Source organism: Bison bison, unplaced genomic scaffold (genome assembly GCF_000754665.1).
Source record: "Bison bison bison isolate TAMUID 2011002044 unplaced genomic scaffold, Bison_UMD1.0 scf7180017847066, whole genome shotgun sequence".
Taxonomy (NCBI): Eukaryota; Metazoa; Chordata; class Mammalia; order Artiodactyla; family Bovidae; genus Bison; species Bison bison.
The window spans coordinates 121,118-134,073 of record NW_011477639.1 but is presented as its reverse complement, the minus strand read 5'-3'; the positions used below and the strand labels follow the sequence as shown (position 1 = coordinate 134,073).

At 53.2% G+C, this 12,956-nt stretch overlaps 2 protein-coding genes across 2 annotated transcripts in view; one reads left to right on the top strand and one right to left on the bottom strand.

Moving 5' to 3' along the window:
• The window catches only part of MIOX (myo-inositol oxygenase), a 2,700-nt gene extending 2,190 nt beyond the window's left edge, over positions 1 to 510 (top strand). The window contains exons 9-10 of the mRNA XM_010841527.1: positions 1 to 102; positions 234 to 510. The exon at positions 1 to 102 is cut by the window's left edge and continues 9 nt beyond it. Coding sequence (XP_010839829.1) covers positions 1 to 102; positions 234 to 342 — 211 coding nt within the window. The 3' untranslated portion in view covers positions 343 to 510. The remainder of the gene's footprint in view (positions 103 to 233) is intronic.
• Positions 511 to 11,654: 11,144 nt separating this feature from the next.
• Positions 11,655 to 12,956, bottom strand: part of LMF2 (lipase maturation factor 2) — a 4,440-nt gene continuing 3,138 nt past the window's right edge. Inside the window, exons 12-15 of the mRNA XM_010841603.1 lie at positions 12,863 to 12,955; positions 12,651 to 12,762; positions 12,484 to 12,580; positions 11,655 to 12,388 (exon numbers count right to left, since the gene is read on the bottom strand). Coding sequence (XP_010839905.1) covers positions 12,092 to 12,388; positions 12,484 to 12,580; positions 12,651 to 12,762; positions 12,863 to 12,955 — 599 coding nt within the window. The 3' untranslated portion in view covers positions 11,655 to 12,091. The remainder of the gene's footprint in view (positions 12,389 to 12,483; positions 12,581 to 12,650; positions 12,763 to 12,862; position 12,956) is intronic.

Genomic DNA, 12,956 nt, shown 5'->3' with positions numbered 1-12,956 from the left:
CATCCGGTTCCACTCGTTCTACCCCTGGCACAAGTTCGGCGACTACCAGCAGCTGTGCAACGAACAGGACCTGGCCATGCTGCCCTGGGTTCAGGAGTTCAAGTACGGTCACAGCCACGGTCGTGCCTGGGGGCGGGGTTCGGGGGGCTTCACGGGCCAGTACGGTCACGGTCACGGTCATGCCTGGGGGGGGGCACTCGGGGGGCTTCATGGCCGCCATCCCTGTGCTGCAGCAAGTTCGACCTCTACACCAAGAGCTCCAGCCTGCCAGACGTGGCCGCGCTGAGGCCCTACTACCAAGGGCTCGTTGACAAGTACTGTCCTGGCATCCTGTGCTGGTGACTGCCCGCCTAACCCCTCACCTGCTGGGTGACCCGGGCGCAGCCACTGTCGGGAACAGTGTCCACCGCCGCAGCCCTTCCGGGGACCCCACAGGCCCACCTGCACTGCCTGCCCGGTTGGCCCCCTCCCTGCTGGTAATAAAGACCCTGAAGCAGCTTGCGATTCTGACCTGTGTCGAGACCGAGGCGTGTTGTGGTGGGGCACTCACTGGCGTACCGGTCTGGAGGTGGGGGACCCCTGTTCTGGGCTTAGTCTCCCTAAACAAAACGAAAACATCTGCTGGCTAGAACATACTACAGGAAACCCAGTGGTAAACGCACAGGCTAACCGTGATGAACGCGATCCATGAGGAGACCCCCAGGCGCAGCCCTCTCCTTGGCCAAGTGTGCCCCCCTCACGCGGCGGCTCCGCGGAAGGCTGCTCATTTGTCTGGGGACTTCCTTTCAGGATTTTGCTGATTGCACCCTCTTGGGATCTTTTCATGTTTTCCTCGGTATTTCTTGCTAACTGATAACTGAGCAGAGGCTGAATCAGATTCAAGTTTGACTTAGGGACCAGAGTGCTCTAGAGGTGGGGACTTTCGGAGAACACCGCTGGCCCCAGCGTGGTCAGCTGGCCGCGTAGTGGTCTCGGGTCTGAGTACACCCTCCACCGGATGGAGAGAGAGTCACCCCGGGGACCAGGCAGCTCCCGGCCCTGTTTGGTTGCTGTCTGTGCAGGAAGGGGAAGCACGTGCTCCCACCTTTCTCTTAATCAGTTTGTAAGAGCTGGTTCTGTAGCACCCTTCGAACACAGTCAAGTTGTCTGTTGTGTATCAAGGACACACAGATTCAATAGATTTGTGCTTCCATGAGTTGTTATCCTTCCTGGTGCTCAGACAGGGCTGGGGAGGGGCTTTGCGGTGGGCTCCTGGGCCCTTTCAATGATTGAAATTGGTCTCTGGGATGGGATGTCTTGCCATCTGGTGTAACAGGATGCCCAGACTCTGTCAATTTCTTGTGTCTGCTGTAACAAACTACCATCAACTTGGTGACTTGTTGAAAACAACAGAAATTTACTCTCTCAAGTACTGGAAGGCAGAAGTCTGAGATCACGGTGTCAGCAGTGCCTCTTCCAGGTCATCCGTTCGCAGGTGGCGGCCAGCACCCGCGGCTAGTGGCTGGCTGAGTCTTCTCCGCCTTCACACTGCTGCCTCTCTGTGTCCCACTCCATCCCTCTCCATAAAGGCACTTGTGATGCCACTCACTGTCCACCCAGATGATCCAGGACGACCTCCTCATCTCAAGGTCCGTGATTATAGCCACAAGGTGCTTTTTCCAAGTGAGGCTATGCTCACACATTTCACAGGTCGGATGTAGACAACTTTGCGGGCCATTTCCGGCTCACTGTAGGGGCTGCCATGGACGTGGAACTGGCCCTTGCCCCAAGGAACTTCGGGAGTGGGAAAGTGGTATTTCAAACGCACGTGCTGCGGGCTGAAAACCCAGTCGCTTCTTGAGTATCCACAGGTTGTGACTGTGCAGGTGGCACTGGCCACTGCCTCCCTGCCCTGCTGCCCAGTGAGACCCCAGCCTGTCCCGCTCAAACCCCTCCTGAGCACCCCAGCCCCGCTGTGCCCTGGCAGCAGGAGAGGACTGGTCAAGTGTGGCCAGAGACTTTGCCTGGGACTTCCCTGGTTGCCCAGTGGTTGCAGGAGATGGGGTTTTGATCCCTGGTTGGGGACCACATGCCGCAGAGCAACTAAACCAGTGCACTCTGGAGCCCGTGAGCTGAGCTGCAACTGTAGAGTCCATGTGCCTCAATTAAAGATCAAGGCACGGTTCAAAGAAGATCCTGCATGCAGCCAAATAATTAGTAAAATCCACATACACATGCATATAAACGAGGCTCTGCCCAAGCTCTTCCCCACTCTCTCCTGGAGCACTCCTGCCTGCTCCGGGCTCCCTCACACCATCCTCAGGCCCCCTCCCAGACTTTGAACTCGGGCAGGCCAGGTGCAGGGCACCAAGGGGGTCCTTTCCCTAGAGCGGCTTGTGAGGTGCAGGGGGCTCTGAGCCTGGACTGCATGTGGGCAGCAGGGCCTCTCTGCCTTCTTGAGAGTGGGGAGGAGGCAAGTCTCCGAGGAGGTGGGGGGAGGGGGGCGGCGGAGACACGTGAGCCTCAGAGCTGGGGGCGGGGGATGCTATACTGACTGTCTGGGCCCAAAGTCATCACCCAAGGGGGGCCTCCACGCTGCACAGCAGGGGTGGCCACCTTCACCTGGGACCCTAGGTCCCCGCGCCTCTCTGTGGCCCTGCAGACTGTAACCTGGCTGTCTCCAAACAGGCCCCAGGGTTGGGAAGGGGGCCAGGGATCTCATGTTCTAGTCTACCCAGGGATTGCCGGTCTTGCTGGGGGCCTCAGGGCACCGGGCAGCTGAGGAGCCCGCAGAAGCAAGGCTTGGCCCTACCTCCAGACTGCACTGGCCAGGCTCCTCTGCCCGTGGGCATCTCCAGGCAAGAATACTGCAGTGGGTTGTTGTGCCCTCCTCCAGGGGATCTTCCCAACCCAGGAATCGAACCTGAGTTTCCTGTATTCTCCTCCTGCATTGCAGGTGGATTATTTACTGCTGAGCCATTGAATTTCCCTTTAAACAAGCCAGTGTCTTCTAAGAGAGTCGTTGCAAGCAAGAGTCTTAGAGGAATCTAGAATTTGTTGTCGGGCCCATTTGGGGTTGAAAGTTGGGAACACCTGCTGGTGATGGAGACCTGGTGGTTTGTGGCCTACAGGAGCGGGGCTGATAATCACAGCCTCAGTTACTCTGGCCAGCCCTCGGGGGTGGCAAGCATGTGCTAGAGGAAGGCCACGGCTTCTACAGGCACTGATGGCCTGAGACAGGACAGCAGTGAGTCCAGCTCCCGAAACCCAGGACCAAGCCTGGACCGGAAGAGAGCATTCTGTGACTTGACGGACTCTGCGACTTGCCCAGACCATGGCCCCAAGGGCATGGCTGGCGGCTGCCCAGCTGCCCCGGAGACTCTGGGCTGCTGGGGACCATGAGGTCACTGCTGCTTTCACCCAGAGAGGTCTCTGGCTTAAAAGGTCAGTTTTACTCAAGAAGGTCGTTTTTTTTGCCACGCTGCATGTTTTGTGGGAATCTTAGTTCTCCGTCCAGGCATCAAACCTGCACGCGCTGCAGTGGAAGCACAAAGTCTCAACCTCTAAGCCCCCGTTCAAATAATATTAATAAGTAAATATTTAAAGAATTCCTTACTTTAATTTCCAATGGTAAATACTGACAGATACAACACTCGTAAACAAAAGCTCTTTGGGGTTCTCAGTAGCTTTTAAGAACGTGAGACCAGATGACCTGGTGATCCTTTGCCAGAAACCCCAAAGCTGCCTCTGTGGGCTCCCTCAGGGCTGAAGTGGAGGCCCTGCCGTCAATACGGCCGCTCCAGAGCCCACGGCGTGCCCATCCCGAGGAGTCATTGGCCACCTCCACAGGCACCGCCTGTGATGACAGCAGCCATCTGTCACCACCAGGCCCTTGTGTGCCTGGACTTGCTACCCTGTCCCTTGCCTCCTTCGGCACCGTCATCCACTAACTCGCCTGGCACGGCCTCTGACCGAGGCCAGAATGCAGAGGCTGGAGCCTGCAGGCCCCCAGACGCCCCACAACCCCAAATCGATTGTCTGACAGAATGATGGTACCACCAGTCGGAGACCCAACTGCAGTGTCGGCTTGGATGTGGGATGTGGTTGCCGAGAAGCAGGGCTTTGTCCCAGAGGCACGGCGACGCCTCCTCCGAGCCGGGCAAGGCCAGGCGCGCAGTGCTCCAAGGCTGGATGAGCATGCCGGGGAAGGGGTGGCCACAGGGAAGGGGTGGCTGGCGCTCGGCTGAGGGGCCTGGAGGGCAACAGGCTCCTGGAGACTGTGGCCGCGCAGAACTGCCGAGCAGGAGCCGGCTCCATGGAAGACGGCTGTGCCCTCGCAGATGGGCCGGGGGCTCACAGGGCTCCAGACGGCGAGCGTGGGGAGCCCCTACCAGCCCCGCTTGTGACTGCAGCAGGAACAAGCACAAGCGGTACTTTCCTTGCCGTTCTGCAGACATCTTTGGGTCACTAAATGCACCGTTCAGTGTGTGAGACGCAACTCTGAGCAGGGACTGCTGAGCCCGGGGGTGGGTGTCCGGCTGCAGCCTGGAGGTGGAGTGCCTGCAGGTAAGGACCAGCTGTGGGTGCCCCCACCTGCGGTGAGCACGCGGCTCCAGTGAGAGGTACCGTGGCTGCCCCGTATCAGTGGGATGTTGTGTGGGTGCGGAGGCAGCACGGATCAGGAAGATGCATTCATCAGGGGCCGGGGCACCAAGGAGGCCATGTGGCAGCGCCTCCGCTGCAAGAAGGGCCTCCCTCTCCAGGAGTCTGCGTGGGGCTGGCGCAGCTCCTCCCCGCCCACCTCTCCTTTTGGAAGCCAAGACAGAGAGAAAATCGGTGCTTGCCCAGCAGCCCTAGGGCCCACGTTCTGGCCACACGTAGACTCTGCATTTGAAGCTGGAGGTCAGCTTGGGGTCCAGGCCCTGGGCGTCCTCACAGGCCAGGCTGTGGCAGGCTTTTGCCCTTGATCAATCTTAGTAAGTTTATTCCTGGTAAAGGGACGTTCAAGAGGATGACTGGCTCATTGCACTTGTATGTGTGTTCACTTATGGGTGTTTTTGAATCGTGGAAAGATTGTGTTAGGTCAGGTGACTAAACAGTCAAAGAGCAAATTAAATTTGTAAAGCAGTTAAGTATGTTAGGCATTTAAAATTATAAATGGAACCTCCCGAGTGACTGCTAAAACCTGCTAGATTTAAATAGAAGAGAGAAAATGCAAGCACATGGCCTGGGACGCTGTCATCAGAAGACAGCACAGTTTACCCTGAACAGTGCAGATCTGAACGGGCCCACTTACATGTGGATTTTAGTTCCCTAAATACACTTATAGCACTACACGACCCTTCATAGGTTGAGTCTGTGGATGTGGAACCTCAGATATGGAGGGCAAACTCTAAGGTTAGACTCCCATTTTTGAGTGGTTAGGGTCAGTGTCTCTAACCTCGGCACTGCTGAAGGGTCAACTGTACAATCAAGCTGATCCACAGATTCCAGGCAACCTTTATGAAAATTCCAATGGCATTGATTTTCAGAAATAAAAAAAAAATCTAAAATCTCAAGGGATCCCAAATAGCCAAAAAATCTTGAAAAAGAAGAATAAAGCTGGAGGATTCATCCTTCCCAATTTCAAAACTCACTATAAAGCTGTAATAATACAATCAGTGTGAAGTACTTCCCTGGCAGTCCAATGGTTAAGACTCCCTGCTTCCACTGCAGGGGGCATGGGTTCCATCCCTGGTGGGGGAACTAAGATCCTGCATGTTACTCAGTGTGACCAAAAAAAAGGGCAGAGGACTTGGATAGCCAGTTCTCCAAAGAGGACATACAAATGCAATAAGCACATGAAAATATGCTCAGCCTCATTAGCCGCACACGTGACTGGCTGACTTCACTTTCACTTTCAGTAGCCGTTAGCAGTAGTAGGAGCGTTAGTTGCTCAGTCGTGTCCCACTCTCTGTGACCGCACGGACTGTAGCCCACCAGGCTCCTCTGTCCGTGGGATTCTCCAGGCAAGAGTGGGTAGCCATTCCCTTCTCCGAGGGATCTTCCAAACCGAGGGATTGAACCCTGGTCTTCTGCATTGCAGACAGATTCTTTACCATCTGAGCCACCAGGGAAGCCCTATTAGGCAAAAGCAAAGATCCTCTGGAGAAAGAAACGGCAACCCATTCCAGTATTCTTGCCTGGAAAATCCCATGGACGGAGGAGCCTGGCAGGCTATAGTCCACGGGGTCACAGAGAGTTGGACACGACTGAGCGACTTCACTTTTCTTATGCAAATTAAAATCACAGTTGAGATAGTGTTTGTATTTCTTACCCATCAGGATGGCTTTTATTAAAGAAGGGAAAGTACTAAGCATTAGTGACGACGTGGAGAAACTGGAACTCTGGTACATTGCTGGAGGAAATGTAAAATTTAAAAGGTGCAGCTTCTGTGATGAAAGTCTGGAGGTTCCTCAAAACGTGAATCCCCATGTGTTGCTGCCACTCCATTTCCAGGTATACACCCCTAAGGGCTGAAAGCAGGGACTCACCAGATGCTTGTGCACATGTTCACAGCAACATTACTCACAACCGCCAAAATGCGAGAACGACACAGTGTCTACTGAGGGGTCGATGGATAAACAGAACGTGGCGTAAACACACAATGGCATATTGTTCGGCCACAGAAAGGACTGTCAGTTCTGCCACAGGCTACTATATGGACATATCGTGAAAATATTGTGCCAAGTCAAAGAAGCCAGACATGTGAGGGTACAAACCATACGATTCTATTTATGTGATGTTCCGGAATAGCTAACTCCATGAAGACAAAATATGGTCCACTGGAGAAGGAAATGGAAAGCCACTTCAGCCTTCTTGCCTTGAGAACCCAATGAACGGTATGAAAAGGCAAAAAGGTATGACACCAAAAGATTAACTCCCCAGGTCGGTAGGTGCCCAATATGCTACTGGAGAAGAATGGAGAAATAACTCCAGAAAGAATGAAAGGCTGAGCCAAAGCAAAAACAATGCCCAGTGTAGGTGTGACTGGTGATGGAAGTGAAGACTGATGCCGTAAAGAGCAATATTGCACGGAACCTGGAATGTCAGGTCCATGAATCAAGGCAAATTAGAGGTGGTCAAACAGGAGATGGCAAGAGTGAACACTGACATTTTAGGAATCAGTGAACTAAAATGGACCAGAAGGGCAAATTTAATTCAGATGACCATTATATTTACTGCTGTGGGAAAGACTCCCTTAGAAGAATGGAGTGGCCCTCATAGTCAACAAGAGTCCGAAATGCAGTACTTGGGTGCAATCTCACAAACGACAGAATGATCTCTGTTTGTTTCCAAGGCAAACCATTCAATATCACAGTGATCCAAGTCTATGCCCCAACCAGTAACGCTGAAGAAGCTCAAGTTGAACAGTTCTATGTTTCACTTTCCTGCATTGGAGAGGGAAATGGCAACCCACGCCAGTGTTCTTGCCTGGAGAATCCCAGGGACTGGGGAGCCTGGTGGGCTGCCGTCTATGGGGTTGCACACAGTCGGACACTACTGAAGCGACTTACCAGCAGCAGCAGCAGCAGCAGCAGCAGCTTGAAGACCCTCAAGACCTTCTAGGACTAACATCAAAAAAAGATATCCCTTTCATCATAGGGGACTGGAATGCAAAAGTAGGAAGTCAAGAGATACAGGGAGTAACGGGCAGGTTTGGCCTTGGATACAGAATGAAACAGGGCAAAAGCTAACAGAGTTTTGCCAAGAGAATGCACTGGTCATAGAAAACACCCTCTTTCAACAACACAAGAGAAGACTCTACACATGGACATCACCAGGTGGTCAATATCGAAATCAGACTGATTATATTCTTTGCAGCCAAAGATGGAGAAGTTCTATACAGTCAGCAAAGACAAGACTGGGAGCTGGCTGTGGCTCAGATCATGACCTCCTTATTGCCAAATTCAGACTGAAATTGAAGAAAGTAGGGAAAACCACTAGGCCATTCAGGTATGACCTAAATCAAATCCCTTACGATTATACAGTGGAGGTGAGAAATAGGTTCAAGGGACTAGATCTGATACAATGCCTGAAGAACTATGAACAGAGGTTTGTGACACTGTACAGGAGGCGGTGATCAAGACCATCCAGAAGAGAAAGAAATGCAAAAAGGCAAAATGATTCTCTGAGGAGGCCTTACAAGTAGCTGAGAAAAGATGTGAAAAGCAAAGAAGAACAGGAAAGATATACCCATCTGAATGCAGAGTTCCAAAGAGTACCAAGGAGAAATAATAAAGTTTTCCTAAATGATCAAAGCAAAGAAATAGAGGAAAGCAATAGAATGGGAAAGACTAGAGATCTCTTCAAGAACATTAGAGATACCAAGGGAACATTTCATGCAAAGATGGGAACAATAAAGGACAGAAATGGTATGGACCTAACAGAAGCAGAAGATATTAAGAAGAGGTGGCAAGAATACACAGAAGAACTGTACAAAAAAGATCTTCATGACCCAGATAATCACCATGGTGTGATCACTCACCTAGAGCCAGACATCCTGGAATGAGAAGTCAGGTGGGCCTTAGGAAGCATCACTACGAACAAAGCTAGTGGAGGTGATGGAATTTCAGCTGAGCTCTTTCAAATCCTGAAGGATGATGCTGTGAAAGTGCTGCACTCAATATGCCAGCAAATTTGGAACACTCAGCAGTGGCCACAGGGCTGGAAAAGGTCAGTTTTCATTCCAATCTCAAAGAAAGGCAATGCCAAAGAATGCTCAAACTACCGCACAATTGCACTCATCTCACACACTGCTAAAGTAATGCTCAAAATTCTCCAAGCTAGACTTCAACAGTACATGAACTGAGACCTTCCAGATGTTCAAGGTGGATTTAGAAAAGGCAGAGGAATCAGAGATCAAGTTGCCAACATCCGTTGGATCATAGAAAAAGCAAAAGAGTTCCAGAAAAACATCTACTTCTGCTTTATTGACGACACCAAAGCCTTTGACTATGTGGATCACAACAAACTGGAAAATTCTTCAAGAGATGGGAATACCAGACCACCTTACCTGCCTCCTGATAAATCTGTATGCAGGTCAAGAAGCAACAATTAGAACAGAACATGAAACAACAGACTGGTTCCAAATTGGGAAAGGAGTACAGCAAGTCTGCATATTGTCACCCTGCCTATTTAACAAATGCAGATTACATCATGTGAAAAGTTGGGCTGGATGAACCACAGCTGGCATCAAGATTGCAGGGAGAAATATCAATAACCTCAGATAAGCAGATGACATCACCATTCCGGCAGAGAGCAAAGAGGAACTAAATAGCCTCTTGATGAAAGTGAAAGAGGAGAGTGAAAAAGCTGACTTAAAACTCAGTGTTCAAAAAACTAAGATCATGGCATCCGTTCCCATCACTTCATGGCAAATAGATGGGGAAACAATGGAAACAGTGACAGACTTTATTATCTTGGGCTCTGAAATCACTGCAGATGGTGACTGCAGCCATGAAATTAAAAGACACTTGGTCCTTTGAAGAAAAGCTGATAAACCTAGACAGCATATTATAAAGCAGAGATGTTACTTTGCCGCCAAAGGTCGTTATAGTCAGAGCTATGATTTTTCCAGTAGTCGTGTATGGATGTGAGAGTTAGACTATAAAGAAAACAGCACCAAAGAATTGATGCTTTTAAACTGTGGTGTTGAAGACTCTTGAAAGTCCAAGGGAGTTTGCAAGATCAAACCAATCAATCCTAAGGGAAATCAAGTCCTGAATATTCATTGGAAGGATGGATACTGAAGCTGAAGCTCCAATACTTTGGCCACCTGATGTGTCTTCATTAGTAAAGACCATGATGCTGGGAAAGATAGAAGACAGGAGGAGAAAGGGTTGAAAGAGAATGAGATGGTTGGATGACATCACCGACTTGATGGACGAGTTTGAGCAGGCTCCAGGAGTTGGTGATGGACAGGGAAGCCTGGCATGCTGCAGTCCATGAGGTCGCAAACAGTTGGATACAACTGAGCAACTGAACTGAAGAAAAAAAGGCTTCCCACATGGCTCAGACAGGAAAGAATCTGCCTGAAATGCAGGAGATCCGAGTTCAATCCCTTGGTTGGAAAGATCCCCCGGAGGAGGGCATGGTAACCTACTCCAGTATTCTCGCTTGGAGAATCCCAGGGACAGAGGAGCCTGGTGGGCTACGGTACATGGGGTCTCAAAGAGTCGGACACAACTGAGTGACTAACACTTTCACTCATGAAGACAAAAAGTAGATTAATGTTTTTTTAGGTCATGGGAAGGAGAGGATGGAAGATGCCATCTTAGCAGAGTGGGGTTTCTTCTTGAGATGATAAACGGTTTTAAGATTGACTACAGTGATGGATGCGCAAGCCTGTGAATCTACTGAGAGCCACTGAACTGTGCCCTTTAAACAGGTGAACTGTATGGCATGTGAATTCTCTCTCAAAGCTGTTATGGAACACAATTCATACACTGAGCTTAGAAGACTAAGAAAAGCAGTACGTTTTTAAGTTGTAATATATTAGTCTCCCCTCTACCCAAGGGGGATTGCTTCCAGGAACCACTACAGGCATCAAGTTCCCTGACATAAGGTGGAGCAGTATTTTCATAAACCGACACTCACCCTCCCACATACTCTAACTCCAGATTACTTATACTTAATACCAGGGAGACGCTATGTAGACAGTTGCCGACTGTGCAGCAAATTGAAACTTTCCCTTTTGGAAATTTCTGGAACGTTTATTTTCAATCTGAGCGAGGTTGAGTCCACAGACATGGAAGCTGAGGATATAGAGTGCTGAACACTCTGAAGCCAAGCTCACATATAGATCACCTCGTTATGTCTGAGAGCACCCAAGGGCTCAGGTTACAGGACCTCTTAAGCCCGTTTGACTGTGGGCACAGGCTGAGCGTGGAGCACTATCTACTTGGGTCAGTCGCAGAGGGACCAGTGACTTGGGGGGAGAGGCTGGGCACACTGGGGGGCTGTCCAGAGGTCTGGGAGGTGACAGCCTGAGGGGCAGAGGCTAAGCACGGAGCCAGATGCAGGGAGGCGCTAGCCTCCTACTGATGAGCCATGTCCAGACACCCGGGCAGCAGCACCTTCAACGCCTGCTCCTGGGAGTGGTCAGAGGCACTAACCGCCGACCCTGCCCCTGGCCCAGGGCCTCTGCTCCTCCCTCCTCTCCCCACCCACACCCCATTTCTGTCAGCCAGAGGTCGGACAAGTTCCCTGACGGGGCGTCCACACCGGCCCTGCCCACCTCCCATCTCTCCTCCATCGCAGCCTGAGAAAGATGCAGCGTGTGGACCCTCTACTTCCCCCGAGGTGAGGAAGTCGGGGCAGGAGCAGGGCGGGCCAGTGTTCTGGCCAACTCCCCAACCTTCACATGGTCCCAGGCCCCACACTGCAGCACCGATCTCATAGCCTTGACATGCGGAGCTGACAGGTTGGCCAGGCCATGCTGGACTGCGGCTCAGGCAGCACCAGGAGGGGCCCTCGTGTCCATTTTACAAATGGGAACATTGAGGGCTAGACCAAGAAGGCACCCAGGAAGCCTGGTCAGCGATCAGCCGGACTGTATGTGGGCTGTGTCCACCGTCAGAGGCAGAGAAGGCCGACTGCCCTCAGGCTTCCCTGCGGGAAGGAAGCGGCAGGAATGTGGTCAGACACAATTGCCTTTATTGGTTCACGGATCCGGACCGCAGACAGGCTGCTGTAGAGGAGACCTTGGGGCGTCTTCCCTCCTCTCCCCAGCAGGTCAGCCTCATCCCACCCTACCTCCACCCCGTGTGCAGGAGCCGGGGTTGGGGCTCAGACTCGGACCCCTGCCGTGGGGGCAGAGAGCAAGGGTCCCCGATTGCCAGGTCACACATGGGCCTCCTGGGCCGTCGAGCAGGTCAGAGGGTGTCCTGGGACCGGACGTGGTGGGGGTGGGGGGATGCCCTTGAAGCAGAAGGGCTGGCGCCCCCCACAGGCCAGCACCCTGACCTGCGTCTGCATGGCAGCTGGCTAAGGCACGGCGGCTGGGCCCTCCTGTGGCAGAGAGCCAGAGGCAAGCGCGACCCTGACCCTCTAAGGACATGTGGCTGACAGATCACGGCGACTTTTTCCGCCGGGGGGTCTGGGAGCCGCTGCTGATGTTGGGGGCTGGGGAAGCTTGCTTGCTGGCAGCTACCGAGTCCTCCTGGGGGGCTGGCTTGTGCTTCTCCTCCTTGGTCCGAGGCAGGGACTGCGGGCCCAGCAGGGCCTGCATGACCTTGATGGCCCCCACAGCCCCCAGGAGCCCCCAGAGCAGGGCGGGGGCCTCCAGGGGAGACAGCTGTTTCCGTACCCAGTGGAGAGCCTGGCTCAGGGTGTTGCTGGAGCCACCGGCCCGGGGCGGGCTTTTGTCCTGCGGGACAGGATGGAGGAAGGTCCGGGGGGGGTCGTCCCTGTGGGCCGGGATCACCCCTGCCGCCCACCCCAGCCTGCCTGACTCCTTCCTACCTGAAGGCCAAACTGCCTGAGCAGCATGTCCAGCGCCGGGTCCCCCAGGGACACGGATGGGAAGAATTCTTCCACCCACTGGCGTCGCCACCATTGGCTGCAACAGCACGGGGGCTCAGGCGGGGCCAGCTCGCAGACCCCGCACCCCTCCTGGCGCCCAGACTCACCCCTGCTCCCAAGGGTGCGAGAACCAGTACTTGTAGAGCTGGGCCCGCACGTACGTGGGCGGCTGCTGGTGGAAGGGGTAACTGGGCACGTGGTTCTGGACGAGGCGGATCACTGAGGGTGCAGGGGGCACGGCTCAACGTCCGCCCTCCCTGAGGCCCCCCTGAAGGTCGCCCAGACGCCCCATGGGCCCCGCCCCTCCTCTCAGCCTCACCAGGCTCCTTGCCCTGCAGGAGGCGGAGCACCAGGCTGGTGAACCAGGGGCTGTGCGTGTGGGGGCCCAGGGCCGCGAACCACATCTGCCAGTC